Source organism: Ochotona princeps, chromosome 17 (genome assembly GCF_030435755.1).
Source record: "Ochotona princeps isolate mOchPri1 chromosome 17, mOchPri1.hap1, whole genome shotgun sequence".
NCBI classification, from domain to species: Eukaryota; Metazoa; Chordata; class Mammalia; order Lagomorpha; family Ochotonidae; genus Ochotona; species Ochotona princeps.
The window spans coordinates 53,801,000-53,823,891 of NC_080848.1; the positions used below are offsets into that span (position 1 = coordinate 53,801,000).

At 57.1% G+C, this 22,892-nt stretch overlaps 2 protein-coding genes across 5 annotated transcripts; one reads left to right on the top strand and one right to left on the bottom strand.

Annotated features, from left to right (window-relative positions):
- Positions 1-218: 218 nt before the first annotated feature.
- NLGN2 (neuroligin 2) lies at positions 219-13,917 on the bottom strand. 4 transcript variants are annotated; one of them, XR_009246981.1, is made up of 8 exons: positions 10,019-12,453; positions 6,875-6,925; positions 4,591-4,740; positions 4,242-4,427; positions 3,924-4,116; positions 3,044-3,640; positions 1,202-2,384; positions 219-1,057 (listed from the first exon to the last, which is right to left on the bottom strand). XR_009246981.1 is itself a non-coding variant. In XM_058676407.1 (8 exons), exons 2-8 carry the CDS (start codon positions 10,479-10,481, stop codon positions 1,511-1,513), a joined length of 2,514 nt encoding a protein of 837 aa, XP_058532390.1. In that variant the 5' UTR covers positions 10,482-10,728; positions 12,992-13,917; the 3' UTR covers positions 219-1,510. The 4 variants fall into 4 exon arrangements, 3 of the variants coding, with proteins under 3 accessions (XP_058532390.1, XP_004594863.3, XP_058532389.1); XM_058676407.1 differs by adding an exon at positions 12,992-13,917 and having other exon boundaries at positions 219-2,384; positions 10,019-10,728; XM_004594806.3 differs by having other exon boundaries at positions 219-2,384.
- A 561-nt stretch (positions 13,918-14,478) lies between these two features.
- On the top strand, positions 14,479-15,536 carry TMEM256 (transmembrane protein 256). The gene is made up of 4 exons (XM_004594807.3): positions 14,479-14,628; positions 14,838-14,869; positions 15,123-15,203; positions 15,295-15,536. Exons 1-4 carry the CDS (start codon positions 14,544-14,546, stop codon positions 15,436-15,438), a joined length of 342 nt encoding a protein of 113 aa, XP_004594864.2. The 5' UTR covers positions 14,479-14,543; the 3' UTR covers positions 15,439-15,536.
- The last annotated feature ends 7,356 nt before the right edge of the window (positions 15,537-22,892 follow it).

Sequence of the window (22,892 nt, forward strand, 5' to 3'; positions counted from 1 at the left end):
TCACTGTTTCCTTTCACCTTCCTGCTGGTGTCTGCCCCAGGCCCGGCCCCAACAGCCCCCTCCATCTGTTCTCTGAGCAGCTGACCTCATTCTCTGCCCAGCCAGGCCAGGCCGCCTCTCTGGCTCCTTTCCTTCAGCCCTGGGGGCATCCAAGGGAAGGGGGCAGGTCAAAGAAGGGGGTGGTCTGCTGAGAGGCAGGAGACAGGGTTGGGGGCAGGGCTGCAGCAAGAGGAAGGGAGGTAGAAGGAGGGATGACTCAGGGTGGGGGAAAAGAGACACAGGTGGACGCCCCCTTAGCTGCTATACCCTACCCTCTGCTTCAGTTCAGGGATTTTAGCGGGTCCTTGGCACATCTTGGGGGGGGGGGTCTTATTTCCTTCAGCCCACCTCCACAGTTTGGCACAAGAGGAGCCTTCAGCTCCCAAAGCAGGGCTTTGGTCAAACATGCACAAACACGCACAGCCTTGGGGTGTGGCCCAGGCTACGCACCCCATCACCACCGCCCCAGTTCACATCTGCCCAGAAAGGAGAGCCTGAGGCTTCCCTCAGGGTCTGTCAACTTGTCCCTCCCACTCCCTAAACCCCAATTTGAAGTTTGTTCCACCTGCAGTGTGACGAAGGTACGAGTTGGGGGGGAGGCAGGGCGGTGCTGGGGAGAGCAGGGACCCTCTGCCTGGGAGAACACGCATCTGCATGCAAGAACATGTTTCCACTGTGTCTCAGACCGGCCTGGGGTGGGGGCGGGGGGAACTGAGTTTCTGAGAGGTCCTGTGCTGGGTGGCCTAGGGCTTTCTCTCTCTTCCACCTGTCCCCCCAGCCCGGCAGATGTGTCTGTCCACTGCCCATCGTCAGGGCCTCCCCAGGAGAGAACGGGCTGCTTGACTTGTGCCACGGCGTTGGGGAGGGGGAGGAGAGAATCATGCTTTGCTGGGGGCTGGGGTGGGCTTTAATTTCCTCGATGGTTCCCAGGTACCACCCTGTGTTGGCTGGTGGCTTCCAGGGTCACCGCGTGTGAACACATCACTTCCAAGGGTTTCCAGGGGCTGGGGTGGAAGAGCTGGGTGGGGTGGGAAGAGATGGGAGAAGGCATGTGGGATCGAGATTCTGGGGGTACAAATCCCCGCGGGGGTTCCTTGAGGGGGGCCAACATGTGTCCAGGGCGGCGCAAAAAACCTCACCCTGCACATGGGAAAACGCCCACCTCGTGAGACGCCTCCACGTTTCTAGGCACCCAAGACTGGCGTCCCTTTGGAGGAGGGAGACATGACCCCCCTCTCAGGTGTTCTAAGGCCCAGATCCAGGGAGGAGCTTGGGCCTCTCAGCGTGGGAAAAACACGCATCCGCGAGAGGATGCTGCGTCCACCTCCACGCTGTTCCACGGCGGCTGCGACGCAGGAGGGCTCCTTAGGCGGCGGGGCCGGAGCCAAGTCCTTCTCCCTGCCTTTGGGGGTGGCCTGGGCTGGGCTGGGCTGGGGAGAGCTGGGGAGGGAGGACCTCCCCAAGCCGCCCCCTATACCCGAGTCGTGGAGTGGGGGTGTGGTAGCGTGTTGTTGTGGCTGGTAGCGGTGGGGGGAGGCGGCGGGAAGGGCCCAAAGGGGTGGAGGGAGGGGGGTGGCGGAGGTGGGGGTGGCCCCAGGCCACTTGGCAGCAGGGTCAGGGCCCCGGGGGCCAGGAGAGGCACATCGTCCGGTGCCCGGCGCAGGGCGAGGGTGTAGTCGGGCGGGCAGGCGGGGCGCAGAGCCTCAGCAGGGTCCGCCCCGACACCGCCACCTCGCTTGAGCTGCAGTGACACCAGCTCCTCCTCGGGGGGCAGCTCGCGGCCGGCAGCGGGGAGCAGGGAGCCCCCGCCAGGCACTCCGGATCCGGAGCCCCCAGGCGGGCTAAGCCGCCGGCACCGCAGCTCCTGCCGCCGGTCCCGCTTGTAGTAGAGGGCGGCAAAGGCAAGGATGTTGAGGAACAGGAGCGAGGCGCCCACGGCCACGGTAACACTGAGCTCTGTAGAGTAGTCCCGGGAGTCCCCAGGGAAGCGGTCGTAAGCCCTGGGGCCTGGCTCGGGCTCCGGCTCTGGCGGCAGGGTGGCAGGTGGCGGGGGCCGGCGTGTGCCTGGGGCACCATTGGGTGGCCGGGGCGGCCAGCGTGTGGCATAGGGAGGCAGGCGCGTGGTGGTGGTGAAGAGCTCCGTGTGCAGGTTGTGCAGGTGGGGCACCAGCTCCAACCAGAAGGCCACCTTGTTGGCTCGGTAGTTGTCACGCACACGGGGCTTCAAGCCGATGTGCAGGTACTGCTTCTCCTTGCTATTGAACTTGCTCCACACCACCTCCTCAAAGCGGTTGGGCTTGGTGTGGATGAACTTGGTGTCCTGGGGCACCGGCTGGTTGGGGTCGCTGTGGGCACAGGAGAGCGCAGGGTAAGAAGTGAGAACGCAGGGTGTTGGGCGGGATACGTAGAGGGAGAAACTCAGAGAGAGAGATAGCAGGAAAGCCAGAGACACACTGGAGAAAGAAGGACAGTCTGAAATGAATGTGAAGAAACTGGGGTGGAGGCAGCCAAGAAAGACACAGAGAGCTGAGACAGAGCAAGACAGAGGGACACAGCCTGGGGTGGAGAGAGAGCCCAGAGCGACACCTGCCAGCAGCCAGAGAGAGCGGCAAACGTTCGAACAGGCGCCAGAGCAGAGAGAGGCAGACGCTACCACTGAGTGTCCTTAGACACACATACGTGTCCGCGCGCACACACACAGGAGCAGTGAGATGGGCAGCAGTCAGGTAGGAATGAATAATGGACGTTAAGTCGAAGCCCCCGAGCCAGCCCACCCCCACAATGGAGCTCAGCTCCTCAGTCTGACTGCCAAAACTCCCACACTCAGCTCAGCGCCTGCCATAGGAAAGGCCATTCAGCAGGTGTCTGAGCGAGGAGGGAAGGCGAGAGCAAGCGTCATGAGGAGTGATGGCCCAGTGGAGGAGGAAGTCGGGGGTGGGAAGCAGGAGGGGGAACCAGCTGAGGCTGGACAGAGAGTATGCTGCCTGGCACCTGTGGCCCTCACCCGGTCTTGGCAAAGTTGGTCCAGTAGGTCATGACCACGGCGCTGAGCATGACGTCATTCTTGGAGAAGTTGCAGGGGAAGAGGTCAGTGGCGCCCACCATGGGTACGCCGAAGACGTAGGGGAGCTCGTCCCCATGCGCTGCGTCCGCCCACTCAGGCCGGCCCTCGGCCTGGCAGTGGTGGTAGAAAGTGTAAAAGTAGACAGGCGACTGGTAATCAGCGTGCAGCTTGGCTGTGGCCACGGCTGGGGCCACCCACTGGTGGTCAGTGAAGAGCGCCAGCAGAGTCTTCCGCCGCATCTCGCCATTGTCCCGGTCGGCCCAGTCCGTGTACATGAACTTGATGGTCTCCCGCAGCACATCTTTGCCCTCCGGGTAACCATACAAATTGTCCACAAAGTTGGAGACGGTGAAGTCAAAGGCGCTGGCAGACACGCCGTCCTCGCTCTCTGCTGAGTCCTCCACAAACTTGAGGCCTTCTCCCTGGTTGACGCCGATGAGCATGTCATAGTTGAGGAACTCCCCCTGTTGCATTAGGATCTCAGGGTCGTCGGGGACCACGTCGCCATCCACCACGGGCCCGAAGGCAATATGGTAGCTGGAAAACAACATGTACTCTCACCAAGCTGTTCATTGGCCTCAACAGGCAGGTACCTCCCTCTGCCTGCCAGACCCTGCGCCTCTTTGGGGAGTCTTTTAAAGCATTTTACAACCCCCCACCCTACCATGTCCAGTTGCTCTATCTCAGGTACCTTTGCCGAGGGCAGGCTTCCCAGGGGTCAGCAGCAGGGTCCTCCTGAGGTCCACACCTCTTCCCTGGACCCCCTTGGAACCAGCAAGGAGAGTGACTGCCTGGACCCAGCCCCATCCCAGCCCCATACCGGGCAGGCTGCACATCCTGGTCCACCAGCTCCCGGGAGGACTTCCGGCGCAGACACTCCACGGCCTCAGCGCTGTCCTCACGGTCACAGCCCACCTTGGCTGCCAGCAGCCGCGTGTACTTGAGCGGCTGGTAGTTGACAGACCAGCTGGAAATGGCGGTGCCACTCTGGGCGATGGCCTTCTGGAACAGACCTGGGGGTGGGGCGGGGAGGGGAAACAGGAAGACTTCAGACCGGGCTATGAGCATCAGCCATGGTAGGGGGGAGTGGACAGGGAGAAGGAGGTGCGGGGGGCAGTGGGGGAGCAGCTGCTGATACCTTCCGAATGGTGGGAGAGGATCAGAAGGTTGACGCAGGAGGCCCCTGCTCCAGATCCAAAGATGGTGATACGCTCGGGGTCACCCCCAAAGTGGGCGATGTTTTCACTGAGCCAGCGCAGGGCCTGGATTTGGTCCAGGAGTCCATAGTTGCCTTTTGCAGCCTGGTCCCCGGTGCTGAGAAAACCTGGGGTTGGAGAAGAGAAACAGGCTCCATCTGGAGATGTCACAGAGCAACCCCATTACTCCTTTCTGGGTAGCTTAGCCTTGCCCAGAAAGCCATTCTGCTGGATTATGAGGAACCCCGCCCATCCACACCCCCCACTCCAGGGTAGGTGGTCTGCCCTCACCGAGCACCCCCAGCCGGTAGTTGAGTGTGGCGACAATGACGTTGCCGTAGGCGGCCAGGACTGAGCCGTCGAACATGTTGCCAGTGCCCTCCATGTAGGAGCCGCCATGCAGGAACAACATCACTGGCTTCTTGCCTGAGTCCCGGATATCTGTGCGTCAAGGCAAGGAGGGAACGGGTGGGCCAGGGGATCGGGGACAAGAACACAGTCAGCCCAGTAACAGCACTCCACTGCCTAGCTCCAGGCCTACTAAGGACCAGACGCCTGGAGCTCAGGGAACATATCACTACCTTCCCTGGTGGCAGGGGTGTGGAGGGGGCAAGACCGGATTCCCCTCACCCCTTCCACAGCTAGCTTTGGTGGAGGGCCCCTCCCTGCCCCGCCCTGGGTCTGTCCCCACAGCACAGCTCATGATGCTGAGTAGATCTTTCAAGAAGCCCAATAGAGGTCAAGAGCAGGAGGGGGGCCCTCCTCCAGGGCGTCTGCTGGATCCAAGGACCCCCCCAACACCTTTCTCACACACAACAAATCTCTTTCCTGCTAAAGGAAAAGCAGGCTCCCTAGGGTTAGAGCTAGAGCTAGAGATGCTGGGAGGTCCCTGGCTTGGCCTTGGGCCTGAGAACCACATGGCACCCTGGTCTGTGGGTGAGGGGGTGCCAGGCCTTTAGGGTCCCTGGGGGCTTGGTCTCCTCCCCGCCCTAATTCCTTTCTAGGTCACCTCCCCAGTTACCATGACAACCCCAGCCTAATTACTGTGGCAAGAGAAAGCAGGGTGGGAAAAGCGCCTGCTTAATGAAGTCCAGGTGCAGTTCTCTAGACTGGAACCCCACAAACTAGCCTGAGTGCCAGTCCTATTTGGGACCACCTCCCAACCCCCACCACACCATTGCCATCTCCCGGAGGTGCCTTTACTCATGGTCCCATGTAGCCGCCCCTTGAGATGTTCCTTTGGGACTCAGGGATGCCTGATACCCAGCAAGAGTGGGAGTCAGCAGGGACCTTCCAGGGTCCCCAAGGTGGTCATCCCTTTCCCTGTCTTCATCCCTCATGGGCCAGGGGCTGGGGTCCCTGCAACCCCACAGGCTTTCTTCTGCCTCAGCACCTGCCACGCACCCCTGGGCTTCCACCACTGGCATTGATACCTGTCCCATTCCCTTTAAACTGCTGGAAACTCTTCCTGCTGGAAGGCTGGAGGGTCAACCTGCAGGTCACTAAGACTTGTCTTTCTTGTCTCTTTGACCCTTAGACCTTCTCTGCAGCCTCCACCCTCCTGACTTCCTCTGGTCACAGCCCCCCATCCCTCTGCCCCCAGATAGCAGTGCCTCCTCTGCTCTCCCCTAACGAAGGGGAGGGGCATCCTTCGCTCCCTTTAGAACCTACCCTGGCCTTCCAGAAGTCTCTGGCTAGACTCTCTCTCTCTAAGGTGCTCCCCACCCTCCCCCCCACCCCTTTCCCAGTATTGGGGGGGAGGGGGCTCAGAAAGGGAAGGAGCAGGAACAGGGGCTGGGACAACAAGAATTCAAAACCAACAACAAAAACCAGGATCAAGAAAGAAGAAAGAAAGAAAGAAAAAAATAACAACCAAAAAGCAAGAAGCTCTCTGGGAGGGGGGCCATTTCAACAAGAAAAGAAAAAACAAAAAACAAAAAAGATCCATTTTGGGGGGAAAAAAGAAAAAAAAAGAAAAAAATTCTTTGCATTTTTTTGTTCCAAAATTTTGTGGTGAAACTTCAAGATCTTGGGCCTTGTTTTCAAAAAGTGCCAGATTGTGTAAATGGCTTTAAATGCTGGAATTTTCTGTCTCACAGGTTTTTTTTTTTTTCTTTGGAAACTGTAGAAGGTTTCAGATGTTTCTATTGTGTCAATCGGCCAACTTTCAAATTCTCTTTCAAGTGTTGATTTGCTCCAGATTGAAATTATCTTTCAAATGTTACCATTCACAGGTTTCAAAACAGTCCAAATTTCTCTGACTCTAACCATCTGATCCAATTTTTTGACATGCCAATTTATTTATTTATTTATTTATTTTTGCCACCTGACTTTTGCCGTGTTTAGCTGGTTACCTACTGGGTCCAACATTGTTCAGATTCTGTTTGAAGTTTTCAGAACACTTTTTTTTTCCAATTGTTACAAGTTTTTTTCTTTTTCTTTTCTTTTTCATTTTAGTGGGGGAGAGCAACTGAGGGGCCTTGAGGGCTGCAGGGGGGGACATTTAGTGAGGGGCAGGGCCGTGGAAGTCCTCTCATAAAGCAATCACATGCAGTAGCGGGATTTTTAAATCTACCTGTGTCTGGCGGATTGAGCGTCGCCTCGTCACGTTTTTTTGTGAGCGGACCTAAGACCGGGAACACAAAACAGAGAAAAAAAGGACAATTTTGTGGGGAAAGATGGGGGTGGGTTGGAGGAGGTGGTGGATGGGGAGGGGAGGAAAGAAAGCAGAAAAGGGGAAGGTGGGGGGAGGCAGAAAAAATAAGCCAAAAAAAGCAAAATTTGTTTGCAAGAAAAAGAAACCAAGAAAAGTGAAAAACTTTTTTCTCTACAACCCAAACTGTGTTCCCCTCCCCGGAAAAAGTCATGCCCCAAAGAAAATGCAGGTTTTTGGGGGTGGGGTGGGGTGCCTGGAGTGGGCTGAGGCCTGTCTTAAGACCAATTGGCTTTGCTGGGCAGGACCCGGATTGTCCGTAATTTTGCTAATGGCTGGAAATGAAACGGTGTTAGGGAAGGGCGGGAGGGAGTGGGGTGGGGTGGGGTGGGGGGTAGTCCCAGAAGACCAAGGCCTCACAGGCCGCCTGTCAATAAGGCCCCCCCCAAGGGCCAGCCAAGCACCTGCCTGCTGCCCCACCCAGGCTGCAGAGAGGAGGGGCTGCAGCCCTAGGAGCTCTGCCTCTTTCTGGACCACTGGGGAGGGGAGAGGGCAGGAGGAGGGGTGCCCCACCCCTCAGAGCCCCAGGGAAGACCTTCCACTCCCTGCTGGAAAGCTGCGGGTAGGTCAGCGAGGGCTGCCCACCAGCTGCCTGGCCAGCCTCCTCGGTCCAGCATTTCAGTCCCATTTGTTCTGCCAGGCCTGGCTTCTCTCACCCTGCCTTCCGAGTGTGGCTGAAGCAGGGAAAGGGATGAATCAGGTCTTGCCCTCCACTCCAAACTCTTCTTTCTGCACTTCCCTCCCCAGCCCTGCCTCACCTCAGCCTCCTTTCCTCCCTCCTTGAATGGCCAGCTCTCCACCAGAGCCCCCCAGCCCCGCTTCCGCTCCCCTACCAGAAAGCCCCCACCCCTCTGGCTGGGAGTTCACTCCACAAGGCACGGAGAGGACATTGTGCACCAGGAAGCAGGTGCAGGGAGCCATCCAGTCAGCTTCAGCTTTCCCTTCCACGGGTGGTGACCCCCTAGAAACCCCTGAGCAGGGCCTCTTCTTTTTGAGATGGTAGGAAGGGGGATGGAGTCAGCAGGCATGTGTGTGCATGAGATCATGAAGTGTATGTGTGTGTGTGCACGCGCATACCCGTGTGCCTGAGTCAACTGCTTCCAGAGCTGGTGTGACACCTTGGTGAGATCACCTGAATGTGTCAGGCCCCAGGCAGGCCTGCAAAAAGCGATGGTTAAAAATACAGCAGGTGTGGGCCAGGGTGGAAAGGGGGCAGGGAGGAGGCAAACACGCCATCCATGTGCAGGTGTTGCTGTGGTGGACAGTGCACTGGGCCAGGGTGGCCATGTCCACCAAGGGGAAAGGTGGGAATAAGAGTCCACAGGTGGGCTGTGTCAGGAGGAGAATCAGTCCTCTGTGTGCAGGTCCTGGGCTGAGTGAATGCTAGGAGGAGGTCTCTGGGACACAGGAAGGCACACAGAGGAGTCTAATGCATTGGGGAGGTATTGGGGTACACAGTCTGGGGGCTGACAGTTCTGGGGATTTGGTCAAGATTCAACTAGACGAAGTCTCTGTGCTTTGTGTGTCTACAGGTGGATGGAAGGTGTGGCTGATAGGGTGAGGGACAGGATGGTAGGGTGTGTGGCTGGTATGAGGGATTTAGGGTGGCACATCCTTTTGGGAGGTATGGGGATGGATTGGGACACATGAGTTAGCATGTGATTGATTCTAGAAGATTCTGGCGCAGGGTGTGAAGGGTTGCAGCACCTGATCCAAGAGTAGTGTGCACAGGGTAGGCAGGTGCTATTGCCAACTGAGGTGCAGTGCAGCGCAGCTGATCTCTAGGTGGCAAATAGTGTTTAAGAAGTGCTGCAGGTGCTGGGAACCTGGATGTGAGCAGCCTGCTGGTTATGTGAAAAGAAGCTGTATGTAAAAAAAAAAAAGAAGCTGTATGTACAGGGTATATGATCTGTGTCCAGGGATGTGGGGAGGGGCACAGATCTGTGCACAGTGGGCACCCAGGACAGGAAGTGCAGGGGTCTGCTCTGCAAAGGTACTAGAAATTGTGCCACGAGGAACACACTCACTGGGGGCAGAGGCTGGCTAGGTGCAGTCATGGAGACTCAAGAGTATTTGGGGGGAACTTGTGGAGTGCTGCAGGGGTGACTGGGCTCCAGAAGTGCTGGGGTAGCGGGGATGAGGTGTCAGAAGGGATAGTCTGGTGGGGTGGCCGGTGTCAGCTGTTGCTGATCAGCCCTTGTGGTTGGCTGGAAGGCATTCTGGTGTGTGGAAGGTGGACAGGTGGAAGAACAGTCTAGGGAGTGTGTGCTGGGGGATGGGGCAAGTAGGGACTGCCCTGCAGACACCTGAAGTTCACTGTCAAGATCAGCAGCTGGACAGCACCCTCCTTCCACCCCTCATATTCTGTGGCAGCTGGAGAGGCCCTTGGCAAAGAGCTCCAGGGGTCCTACAGGGGCACACAGAGGGGCTAGACTAGGAAAGACAGTGGCACTGCCCAAGGGCACCGAGCTCAGCAAGAGGTCTGCACTGATGATGTGTCAGAAGCCAGACTTCTGCCCTGCTGGCCTGGGAGACAGGAAGACTCTCCATTGTCCTTGAGATGAGATTGGCCCTAAAGTGACCCAGGCCTGGTGGTGGGAGACCCGGTAAGGTGCACAGTGCACATCTGGGCAGGGCGCAGGGGAGAGACCTCCCTTGCCTCATCCCCCTTAGTGTCCACATTGAGCATGGGCAGCGGGATCCATGGGCCTCTTTGAGCAGTGGGTGAGTAGGCCTGGCTTGGTGCCTGCTACCTTCATCTGGCATGGCTCTCTATGGATGCAAAGCACTTCTGGGGGCAGTTGTCTGCCCGCTGCTCCTGGGATGATGCTGCAGGTACTCTAGCCAGGTAGACTCCACAGGGATACTCAGAGGCTGCGGGGGAGCCCAAGGACCCGGCTCCCGGCCAGCCCTGCTCTGGGTGCCTGCCGGTCTGTCTGTGTGTTTGTGGGTTGTGTCCACGGAGGGGAGGTGGGTGTGCCCAGTCTGGTGCCCGCGCCCCCTTACCGTCCTCGGTGGGTACGTAGAGGTTGAGGTAGAGGCAGTCCTCGCTCTGGTTCTGCACATAGGTAGCAGCTGCCTCCAGGTTGTCGGTGAACCACACGGGCAGCATGATGGCGGGGAGCGCCCCGTGCAGGTTCTGCGGGCAGGCGGGCGGCAGGCTGGTGGCGTTGCGCACGCCGGGCCACGAGGCGGGCGCCTCAGGCGGCTGGAAGCGGCGGGCGCCCAGGGGTGGCGTGGCGTAGGGCACCCCCAAGAACTGCACCACGGGGCCCAGGATCTCGTTGTTAAGCTCACGCCGCACGCCGCGGACGCGCCCGTAGGCCGTGTTCACCACTGGGAAGCGCTCCTCGCCGAGGCTGCCGAGGCCCAGGCCCGGGCCGCCCGGGGCGCTGCCCCCGCCGCCGGGACCCCCTCCCCCCCGTTGAGCCCCCGCCAGCCCCACCAGACACAGCGCCAGGAGCCACATGCTGATCGGGGGACCCCCCTCCCTCCCCGGGACCCCCCCCCTCGGAGAGAGAGAGAAGGGGGGGAGAGGGAGGGAGGCCCCCCTCGCCCCTGAGGGGAGGAGGGGGCGAGGGGGGGAAAGGAGGGAGGAGGGGGGACGGGGAGGGATCTGGGTTAGATGGGGCAGAGAAGGGGTCTGTTCCTCTCCATGGAGGGGGCAAAGGGTGGGGAAGGGGAAGGAGGTGGGAGAAGATGCTGGCAGGCTCGACCTGCGGAGACCGGGTAGTGGGTGGGGCGTGCAAGATACAGACAGACAAACGGACAGACAGAAAAATACAGCGGAGAGGGCGGGGAAGGGGAGGGCCATTGGATGGGGCAGGCAGGGAGGGACGGGGAAAGAAGACAAGTGGTTAGTGTCTTGGACTTAAGACCAAATTGCCCCTTCTTCCACCCGCAGTCCCCGCCCCTCACCCAGCACCTCCCACCTCTCCCTTTCTCCTCTGGGGACCCCAGCCATAGGCTCAACACCCGCCTCCCAGCCAGGCAGAATCTCCTCAGGGCCTCAGGAGCCTCACTTCCCACCTCCCCGGGAGGGGATGAGACAGACAAGGAAGAGAAAATAAAAAATACCAAGTAATTAATTAGCAGGAAGTGGCGGGTTTGTTTATATGTGTTAATTACTTCTGAGCTGTAATTTCATGGCACTGAACCCCCACCCTAGGCCAGGCTTGGAGCCCTTTCTTGGGACTGCACAGGCCCCAACACACACCATTTCCCCCAAGGATCTGTGCTTCTCCCCCAGGGCCCTCTCCCCTCCCTCCCTTCCTCCCTCAGAAGTTGGGGTGCCTTAAGGCAGGGGTTAGAGGAGGGAGGGGATGCTGGAGGGGCAAATCCGGGGACAGATGCGTGATCCTGCAGCCGGTTGCCGGGCGACGGGATGCTGCCCCGCAATGTTACCTCGGCAACCGGCTGCAGCTTTAACCCTGGTTGGGGGGGTTGGTTCTGGAGGAACAGCAGAAGGGACCGGCTTGGTTGTGGGGTCCATTTGTGGCAGGACAGGGAAGGCAGAGGGATGAATCAGAATGACTAGCTTCCCCGGCCTTAGCACAGAGGACAAGTATATATGTTGAAGGGAGGGGGATACTGGGGGCCATCCACAACCCCCCAAAAGACCTGCCTCTCGTTTCCCTTGTTGGCCAATCAGAGCCCAGCCCTAGTGACCAGGCCTCTGGAGAAAGGATGGTGAAGTGGGCTTGAGGAGGTATCTCAGAATCCTATGGACCACCCCCTCGCACAATCCTGAATGGCCTGGGAGGCCTGCCATCCCAGACACTTCTGACAAAAAAAAATTTTTTTTTGTACAGCATTTTGACCCAAGTCCTGAGGTTGGGGGGGGTAACCTCAGCTTTCTTTGTATTCCATCCCACCCGTTCAGTTCACCTCCCCTTCTCCCTGTAAACCACCCCTCCAAACTCCCACACTCCCTGCTCTGCTACTGGGGTGCTCAGGCCGAGGGGCAGGTGCCCCCCCCACCCCCCACCAGCCGCCGAGCTGTTTGCTGACGCGGGGTTTTCGGAGCCAGGCGCCAGCCCGCGGGTGGCTCTCTGCAGGTGTCAATTTATTCCCGAGCCGAGGACACAGGAATCCTTAGCACTCACACCCAGCCATGCCCTCCCTCTGCTGCTCCTCCTCAGCTCCTGCTCCCCCATCACCTGCAGGGGGCTTGGGGTTGGCTCACCACCCCCTGCCCATGCCAGGCTAGGCTTGGCCACCAGGGCCTGGCAACCCCCTCCCCCTGTGGTCAGCCTGTCACCCTCTCCCCTAAGGCACTTTGGGCCCCTGGCCCCCTCCCCCTAGAGCCAGCCTAGTCCCTGCTTCCTGGGCACCGGAGCCTCCGGCATCTGCCTTTTCCGTCTTCTCCCTCGCCTTGGCCTCTTCCAGCTCTTGCCTTCAGTCTCCGTCTTTTTCCATCTCTCTTTCCACCCCTCTCTCCTTGGTGTTCCCCCCACCTCCTCCAAACAGCTCCCCCAAATTTCTGCCTCAAGACCCCCAGGTCTCTCCCTAGCTGTCTCCCCCATTTTCTCTCCTCATCTCTGTCTGCCACATCTTGCTTCCCCCTCTCTTTCCTCCCCATCCCTTTCCCTTGCTCTCTGTGTCTCCCCGTTCCTGCCCAGGCCTGACTCCCCCCACACACACACCAGCCCGGGAGAGTTGAGGGACGGGGGGGCTCAGGCCGCAGGCCCCCCCTTTCCTGCAGTGGGGAAAATGGCTTGGCCAGGAAGAGGAGGAGGAGGGGGAGGGGGAGATGGGAACACACGGGGGTCTGTGGGCCCATTCAAAGGATCATTCATGGACTGGAGAGAGGCAGAGACAAAGAGACCAAGACGCAGAGACACGGCTAGAGCATCCCTAGGCGGAGACGCGCAGACAGAGCAGGCTGGGGGAGACCGGGCGCAGGGAGCAGAGGGGGAGAAAGGAGACCCCAGTGGACCGCCACGCAGCCCCCGCCACCCGGTCCAGCTCAGCTCCTACCTGGCTCAGCCCCGGGGCCGTGGTGCCTCCATCCAGGGCTCGGAGTTAGGGGGCGGCCGGGCTCAGGGAGGGGGGCGGTGGCCTCCAAGCCCCCGCGCGGCCCCGCAGGCCCAGCCCCCGCCCGCAGCGCCTCACCCGGCGGGGGAGGGGGATCGCCCCAGCCCCGGGGGGCGGGGCCGGGATCCAGTCGATCCCTGGGTAAAAAAAGAGAGCTAGGGGATGGGGTCAGGGGAGAGCCCGAGAACAGGGAACCCCGCAGTGGGGCAGAGCAGGGAGGAGGCAACGGGCAGGGATGGGGTTGGGGATCCACTGGCTCAGTGGGCTGGCTGCGAGGGACCAGAAGGCGGTCCAGGCAGAGGATCCTAAGGGATCGGGTGCCGGAGGAGGAGTCTACGGCAATCCCCAGGGGCCCGGGGCCCCGGAGCGCAGGATTCGCGGTGCAGGGGCAGGGATCCAGCCGGAATCTTCGGGGAGGGAGGGGGAGGAGGGATCTAGTCGATCCCGAGGGCGGGTGGGAGGGAAGGGGGGAGGTCCGGGGGAGTCCGAGGAGGACGGGAGCCGAGTCCGGAGCCCCGAGGCGGGGGCCGGGGGGGGTTGGCGCTCAGCACCCGGGAGGCCCAGACTCCTGGCTCCGCGCGCCAGGGCCCGGCCGCCCCGCATCCATCCCAGCCCGAGAGTGATGATCCGCCGGCGGAGCAGCCGCAGCAGCCCCGCGCGTCACGGCGCGGCCGCCTCCCCCGCCCCCTGCCGGGAGAGCGGCGCACACCCCTCGCTCGCAGCCGCCCGCCCGCCCTCCGGAGTGTGGGGGGATTGCGAACGCTGGGAGGGGGCGGGGGTGGACGGACGGACGGATGGACGTGGCTGGCCGGGGCAGGGTGGAGGTGCCCTCCCCCTCCTCCCGCTCTCCCACCCTCCGGGCTGTGTGTGTGTGTGTGTGTGTGTGTGTGTGTGCGCGCGCGCGCGCGCGCGCGCGCAGGGGGGCGGCGGGGGAGGGGGGGTCTGGACCAATGGGGCGGAGCCTCCCAGGAAGGAGGCGGAGCTTTGAGTCTGGAGGGGAGGGGCCATCGTGGGTGGGCGGGGTTTGGGTAACTGCAGGGCTGCCTGTTTTGGGGGAGTGGGTCTGGTTTGAAAGCTGAGCAGGAGGAGCCTGCGGGGCAAAGGGGCGGAACTTCGCGTGGGGACCGGGATCTTTGGAAAGCGGCCGGAGTGACGGGAGAGTGGGGGGCGGGGATGGCTCCAAGAGGCGATCGACTAGGAAAGTGGGCCAATCCGTGACGCAAATCCTCTAGTCCCGCCCTCCCCAAGCCCGCCCCCCTACTGCCCCCGCTCGTCCGCTCCTCATTGGTTCTGGTTTCTCCGCCCCGCCAGAGCGTCTGCTCCACTCAGCAGCGGCTTTACAGCGGCGCCAGGACCTGGGTGAGGGACCCAGACGCCGAAAGGAACACGGTCTGGATTGGACAGGCCGTGGACTCGATTTGCATGGGCGATCGGGATAGGCTGGCTTCGTGGGCGGCCCGGGCGGGGTGCGTCGGGCGCGTGACCACCCGCAGCCATGGCCGGGCTGGGCGCTGCTTTCCGCCGCCTGGGCGCCTTGTCCGGAGCCGGGGCCTTGGGCTTGGCCACCTACGGGGCGCACGGTCAGGGGTCTGGGGAGTGTGTGCAGGTCTGGTGGAGGGTGGCCCCAATCCAGTGAGCAGCAAGTCCCTCAGCCGAGGTCTACAGGCGGGAGACTCTCTGGGCGTCGGGGTTAGGGGCAGTCCTCGTGTCCACCTGGGTCCCCTGCCGGGAGGGAGGGAGGACGGTCGGGGCAAGCACTAGGGCTGGTAACCTTTACCTCTCTCCACAGGCGCCCAGTTCCCAGATACCTACGGCAAAGAGGTGAAGTAGCTGCCCCGGGCTCCCCGACGAAGGCGTAGAGTCTGGGGTTTCTGTGGGAAGTTGGGGGGCGGTGTGGAAGGTGCAGGTCTCTGAATAGGGCTGCGGGTGTTGAGATGTGGGTGCCCGAGGCAGCTGGGACTTGGAGAAGTGTAATTAACCTTTGACCCCCACAATGCCACAAGGTTGGGGTGAGGTTGGGGTACCGACCTCCTGCGTGCCTTAGCAAGCCCTGCTGGGTTTCTTTCCACTCCAGCTCTTCGACAAAGCCAACAAACACCACTTCCTACACAGCCTGGCCTTATTAGGGGTGCCTCATTGCAGAAAGCCCCTTTGGGTAACGTGCCCCCTGCCCTGACCCCACCCGCTCTCCCCAACTTTTCTCTGTCCCCTCACCCCCCTTTTGACAAGCCTGTGTGTCCCTTTAGGCTGGGCTGCTGCTAGCCTCGGGAACCACCTTGTTCTGCACCAGCTTTTACTACCAGGCGCTGAGCGGAGACCCCAGCATCCAGAATGTGGCCCCTGTGGGCGGGAGCCTGCTACTGTTGGGCTGGCTTGCCTTGGCGCTTTAAGATTGCTTTGTATACTTGCTGGCGTGTCCCTGTTACTTTTGGGGCGTGGGGGCCTTGGGGAACAAGAAGAAAATTAAAAGAGAAAGGCAAATGAAGAACACTGCGGTCCTGGTTCCTCTAACCTTTTGGAGGAGGACGGGTAGGGATTCCACTTTTGAGCACCATGGGAGACCTAGCGATGGCTTTGGGTGCTGGGCTTTAATTCTCAAGTTGGAATTGTTACACTGTTCTTAACCTGGCAAGCATCAGAGTGGGGAAAGCTTGGAATCGTGCAGATTTCTACCAAGACCACTTAGCCCGTGGTTCTGATGTTCACTAGAATTCAGAGGGGTGTGGTTGTCAGCCCTGCCTCGCAACCAATTTATTGTATTGAGGGTTAATGCAACAGGGTGCAGGTGGAGTATTGTTTGTTAAATAAAAAAGATTAGGGTTCAAGGCAGGGACAGAATGACACATCTGGGGGATGAGAACATGTTTCACAGCCCTTGAGATGAAGTGTATGAGGCCGCAAACCAAGGAACTTGAGTGGACGCAACATGGGACAGTGTCGGCCAAGTTTCTGAGTTGGGCAGGAAAGGAGGGAGAAAAAGTGACAAGGCAGGTTTCGGGGCACTGCTAGCATGTAGACACCCAGAGATCCAAGCCGCTTCTGGTTCGCGCCCCACACACCCACAGTAGCTGGGAATAGGTCCAATGGGACTAGGGACTTGGGAACTCAATCTTGGTCTTCCATGTAGGCGGTGCGGACCCCTTAACTCTTGAAACCAGCTTTTGCTGCCTCCCAGGGTCTTGAACCCCAATACGGGATAATGAGTGTCCTAATCTGTGACTTAGCTGGTAGGCAAAAAAATCTCACCCAAGGACCCAGTATTTGCTCATGTATCAGACACACATCAGAAGACAGGCATTGGCCATTTCCTTAGGAACTTTCCTGCCACATAGTTTACAAACAACTTCACACACAAATATGTTGGGGTGAGTGGTGCTAGGTGACTGAAGGAGAAGAATAGGGAGATGGTGGGACAGCTGGATGGCTGTCTCTTTAAATGGGAAGCCTGGCTAACTGGACTCATGTGGCTAACCTAAGGGGAGCTAAGCCCGAGGCTGAAAGGACAGCTGACGAATCAGGCCAGCAGGAGCAGCTCCAAGTCCTCAAGGCTGGAGAAAGCAAACGTTAAGAGCAGGCCACGCAGACAGGAGTCTCGCAGTCAGACTCTGCGATGCGGTAAGTCACCACAAGGTTTGAGACATCCATGATTTATAACCCATGTGATGTACTGAGGGATGTTATACATTTTTCAGAAGGTATGCGTTCCAAACTGCAAGCCCTTTCTTTAGATGAAAGATGTTTTCAGATGTTGTGATAAAACAGGTTAAGGGCCTGTCTGCGATACTGCATCAGCACCAGCTCAAGTCCTGAATGCTCTGTTTCCCATCCAGCTCCCTGCCAGTGCACCTGGGAAGGAGCAGAGCGTGGCCCGGCTGCTGGAGCCCCTGCCACCCTTGGGAGAGACTTGAATGGAGTTGCTAGCTTTTGCTATGGCTGTTTGCAGAGTGAACAAGTGTGTGTGTCTCTCCCTCTTTCTCATTCTGCCTTTCAAATAAAGCTAATTTTTTGGTAAAAATTTGGTTTTTTATTATTTACTTAAATTTTTTTTTAAATTAGAAAATCAGATATACAGAGAGGAGGAGACATAGAGAGGAAGATCTTCCATCCAATGATTTCACCCCCTAAATGGCCACAATGGCCGGAGCTGCACAGATTTGAACTCAAGAGCCAGGCGCCTCTTCCGGGTTTCGCACGTGGGTACAGGGTTTCAAGGTTTTGGCCGTCCTCAACTGTTTTCCCAGGCCACAAGCAGGGAGCTGGATGGAAAGTGGGGCGCCAGGACACAAACCGATGGCCATATGAAATCTCACCATGTGCAAGATGAGGACTTTTGCCACCAGGCTACCATGCTGGGCCCAAACTTTTTTTTTTTTTTTAAAGATTTATTTATTTTACTACAAAGTCAGATATACACAGAGGAGGAGAGACAGAGAGGAAGATCCTCCGTCCGACGATTCACTCCCCAAGTGAGCCGCAACGGGCCGGTGCGCGCCGATCCAACGCCGGAAACCTGGAACCTCCTCCGGGTCTCCCACGCGGGTGCAGGGTCCCAAAGCTTTGGGCCGTCCTCGACTGCTTTCCCAGGCCACAAGCAGGGAGCTGGATGGGAAGTGGAGCTGCCGGGGTTAGAACCGGCGCCCATATGGGATCCCGGGGCTCTCAAGGCAAGGACTTTAGCCGCCAGGCCACGCCGCCGGCCCCAAACTTTTTTTTAAGATTTCTTTTTTTAATTGGGAAGTCAGATTTACAGAGAAGGAGAGACAGAGAGAAAGATCTTCCAGCTGCTGATTCACTCCTTAAGTGGCCACAATGACTGGAGCTGAGCTGACTCGAAGTCATGAGCCAATAGCCCCCTCCATGTTCCACACGCAGGTACAGGATCCCAAGGCCACCCCCCACTGGCTTCTCAGCCACAGGCAGGGAACCAGATGTGAAGTGGAGCAGCTGAGACTGAACTGATGCCCACATGGGATCCCACTGGATGCAAGATGAGGATTTAGCCATCAGGCTATTGCACCAGGCCCTAAATAAATCTTTTAAAAAGGAAAGTTTTTAGATACTCTCCTTTATAGTACTTTGCATACCTTGGGCTCAGTGTGATGGCTCAATTGGCTTATCTTCCTCCCCCCCTTTTTGTAAACGATTTATTTATTTTTATTGAAAAGTCAGATATACAGAGAGGAAGATCTTCCGTTCGATGATTCACTCCCCAAGTGATTACAACGGCTTCTGCTGTGCCAATCTGAAGCCAGGAGTCAGGAACCTCCTCCAGGTCTCCCATGTGGGTGCAGGGTCCCAAGGCATTAGGCCGTCCTCTACTGTCTTCCCAGACCACAAGCAAGGAGCTGAATGGGAAGTAAAGCAGCCAGGACGCGAACTGGCGCCCATGTGGGTTTTGGCGCTTGTAGGCAGAGGATTAGGCAGTTGAGCCATCATGCTAGCCCCAGGTGCTCTGTCTTGCACTCCAGTCTCTGACTAGCTTCTGACTTCTGTACCAGCAGCTTTCTAGGCAGCCATGAGGCAAGAGTTTATCGGAGGCCCATGGAAGTTCCTGGTTGGCTTAGAGTTGCAGTGGATCAGCGGGAGGGAGGCCCTGTGCTCAGGGGCCAGCTCTGCCCAGGGCACTCGGATGCTGCTGAGCTGCATGTCCGTGTCCAGGGAGGTAGCACACATTTTGAGGTGCAACAGTAGAGGATCACAATATTTCTTCATTTTATTTGGGGGGAAGATGTTATCTTCATTTCTTTGAAAGGCAGAAGGACAGAGAAAGAAGGAGAGAGAAAAGTCAAGATTTCCCACCTGCTGTTTTTTTTCTTTTTTAAAAAAGATTTATTTATATTTATTGGAAAGGCAGGTATACAGAGAAGAGGAGAGAAAGAGAGAAAGATCTTCCACCCAGCAGTTCACTCCCCAAACAGTCACAACGACTGAAGGTGTGCCAATCCGAAGCCGGGAACCAGGAGCTCCTCCAGGTCTCCCACGTGGGTGCAGGGTCCCAAGGTTTTGGGCCGTCCTCAGCTGCTTTCCCAGGCCACAAGCAGGGAGCTGGATGGGAAGTGGAGCCGCCGGGATTAGAACCAGTGCCCACATGGGATCCCGGCATGTTCAAGGCGAGGACTTTAATCACTACACTATCATGCCATGCCCCCATCTGCTGTTTTTTTCTTCATATGGTTGCAATGGCCAGGCTGAAGCCAGGAGCTAGGAAATCCATCCAGGTCTCCCACATGGGTGGCAAGGGCCCAGTTACCTGGTCATCTTTAGCTGCCTTAACGAGATGTTAGCAGAGAGCTGGGTTAGAAGAGCAGCAACAGGGACGTGAGCTAGATGTATGATGTGGTGCCAGTGTTGCAGGTGGCAGTTTGATACTGTAGGTCACAATGCTGGAACTGATTTCATTTTCATAATGATTTATTTAATTGTTATATGAAAGGCAAAATTACAGAGAGAAGGAGAGAGAGTTTTTTTTCAAGATTTATTTATTTTTATTTGAAAGAGATACATTGCTGCTTCAAATCCCAGCTGGTCTACTTCTGATCCCACTCCCTGCTAATGTGCCTGGGAAAAAAGCGGAAGATAGCCCAAGTGCCTGGGCACTGCGCCTACATGGAAGACCAAAAGAAGCTCCTGGCCTCTGGCTGGCCCAGCTCCAGCCATTGCTACCATTTGAGAAGTGAACCACTGGGTGGAATTTTGAGTGTGTGTGTGTGTGTGTGTGTCCCTCTCTAATTCTGCCTTTCAAATAATAAAAAGAGAAAGAAAAGAAAAAATAAAGGCAGAGGGAGAGAAGGAAAGACCTAGATGAAGATCTTCCATCTTCTGGTTCACTTTTCCAAAGGCCACAACAGCCAGAATTGGGCCAGTCTGACTGGGAACCGTGAGCTTCCAGGCTTCCATGTGAGAGCAAAGGCCCGAGCTGGTAGGCTATCCTCGGCTGCCTTCCCAGGGTGCCTGAGCAGGGAGCTGGACCAGAACTGCAGCAGCTGGGCTACAGCTGACACCTGTGGGGGATGCTGGTGTCACAGGCGAAGGCTTAACCTGATACGCCATAGCACTAGCCCCCGGATTTCATGTTAGACCTGCATGGTTTGATATAGCAAGTCAAGCTATTGCTTGGCCAGCAACCCGTATCGGGATACCAGTTTGAGCCCTACCTGTTCTGTTTCCAATCTAGCACCCTACTTAGGTACCCAGGAAGGCAGCAAATGGTGACTGAAGTGCTTGGGCCCCTACCACCCACTGTAGATACCTAGATGGCCTTCCAGTTCCTTGTTTCAGCCCAGCCCATCCACTGTTGTAGCAATCTGGGGAGTAAACCAGCAGATGCAAGGTCTATTTTTCTTCTGTGTGTCATTCTGCCCTTTTTTTTTTTTAAAGATTTATTCTTTTCATTCTGCTTTTCTTTTAAAAGATTGATTGATTGATTGATTGATTTTAATTGGAAAGACAGATCAGATTTATGAACAGAAGGAGAAACAAAGAAAAATCTTCCATCTGCAGGTTCACACCATCAGCGGCCCCAGTGGTTGGAGCTGAGCTAATCTGAAGCCCGGAGCCTGTTACAGGTCTCCCAGCAGGTATGGGGTCCCAAGGTTTTGGGCTATCCTATACTGCTTTCCCAGGTTATAAGTAGGAAGCTAGATGGGAAATGGAGCAGCCAGGACAGGAACTGGTGCCCTAATGGGATCCAGGAGCTTGGAAGGGGAAGATTTAGCCTTTGAACCGTCACTCTGGGCCCTCTGTTTTTCAAATAAGATAAAAAAGAGGCCCCGGTGTGGTAGCCTAGTGGCTGAAGTCCTCGCTTTGCACACACCAGGATCCCATATAATCCCAGCTGCTGTACTTCCCATCCAGCTCCCTGCTTGTGGCCTGAGAAAGCAGTCGAGGACAGCCCAAAGCCTTGGGACCCTGCACCCACGTGGGAGACTAGAAGGAAGCTCCTGGCTCCTGGCTTGGGATCAGCTCAGCTTCAGCTGTTGTGGGCACTTGGGGAGTGAATCATTGGACTTAAGACCTTCCTCCTCTGTCTCTCCTCCTCTCTGTATATCTGACTTTCCAATAAAAATGAAATAAATCTTTTTTAAAAAGGAAGAAAGGAAAGAGAAAGAAAGGAAGGAAGGAAGGAAGGAAGGAAGTGAACCGGCATGGTGGCCTAGCGGCTAAAGTCCTCACTTTGAGCGCACCAGGATCCCATATGGGTGCCGGTTCTAATGCTGGCTGCCCTGCTTCCCATCCCTCTCCCTACTGGTGACCTGGGAAAGCAGTTGAGGATGGCCCAAAGCCTTGAGACCCTGCCCCCACAAGGGAAACCCGGAACAGGCTCCTGACTTGGGCTCAGCTCAGCTCTGGCCGTTGCAGCCACTGGGAGAGTGAATCAGCAGATGGAAGATCTTTGTCTCTCCCTCTCTCTGTAAATCTGCTTTTCTAATATAAATAAATAAATCTTAAAAAAAAAAAAAAAGGAATGCCTGGAGCCCAGGACTGCTGGGCAAGCAGGGAATGAACAAATAGAGTCGGTACGGAAAGGGTGTGACACTGAGTCAGTGTTAAATCCTCCTCCTTACATCCCACTGCAGCCTGTCCTCTAGCCCGCTGGCTCAGGTGGCCCAGATCAGCCTGTTTGTGGCCCCGCCATGGGCCCTCCCCTCGCGCTTTGCCAGGACACTACCATATCACACCTCAATTTTTGTGAGCACTTCCTTCCGCCCCTGCCTCTCTACAGCCTACCCTTGACAGAGCAGTGTGAAAGAAAAAAAAATCCTTTATGTTTGAACTTTGATTTTATTTTTTCAAAGGCAGAGAGACAGGCAGATCAAGGCCTCCCAACTGCTGGCTCACTTCCCAAATGCCTGTGAGTGGGTCATGCTGACCTGGAGCCAGGACCTCCACCCGGGTCTCCCACGTGAGGGAGGGGCTTCCCAGTGTACACACTATCCGCAGGTTCACAATCAGGAGTGGAGTGGGAACTCCAGCCCAGTCATTCTCACGTGGCATGTGTTTGTCGCAACACTGGCTTAACCACAGTGCCAAACACCTGTCCAAGGGATCCTTCTAGCACAGTGGTTCTCAGCCTTGGCTGCATGCTAAGATCCAGGGTATTCTCAGGAAGCTCCTAGGTCTGCACCTCACCCAAGATACTCAAATCTCACTGACACAAAGGAGGACCGGGCAGACATAGGACTTTTGTTGTTGCTAACATACACTTATTTTTTGGGCCCGGCAGCGTGGCCTAGCGGCTAAAGTCCTCGCCTTGAGTGTGCCGGTTCTAATCCCGGCAGCTCCACTTCCCATCCAGCTCCCTGCTTGTGGCCTGGGAAAGCAGTCAAGGACGGACCAATGCTTTGGGACCCTGCACCCACGTGGGAGACCCAGAAGAGGTTCCAGGTTCCCGGCTTTGGATTGACACAGCACCGGCCGTTGCGGCTCACTTGGGGAGTGAATCATCGGACGGAAGATCTTCCTCTCTGTCTCTCCTCCTCTCTGTATACCTGACTTTGTAATAAAAATAAATAAATCTTAAAAAAAAAGATTTACTTATTTTTTAATTGGAAAAGCAGATATACAGAGAGGAGGAAAGACAATCTTCTGTCCGCTGGTCCACTCCTAAAATGATTGCAATGGCTAGAGATGAGCCAATCTGAAACCAGGAGCCAGGAGCTTCTTCTGCGTCTCCCATGCAGGTGCAGGGTCCCAAGGCTTTGGGCTGTCCTCGACTGCTTTCCCAGGCCACAAGCAGGGTGCTAAATGGGAAATGGAGCAGCCAGGATATGAACTGGTGCCTATGTGGGATCCTGGCTTGTTCAAGATAAGGATTTTTTTTAATTATTTATTATTTAACTTCATT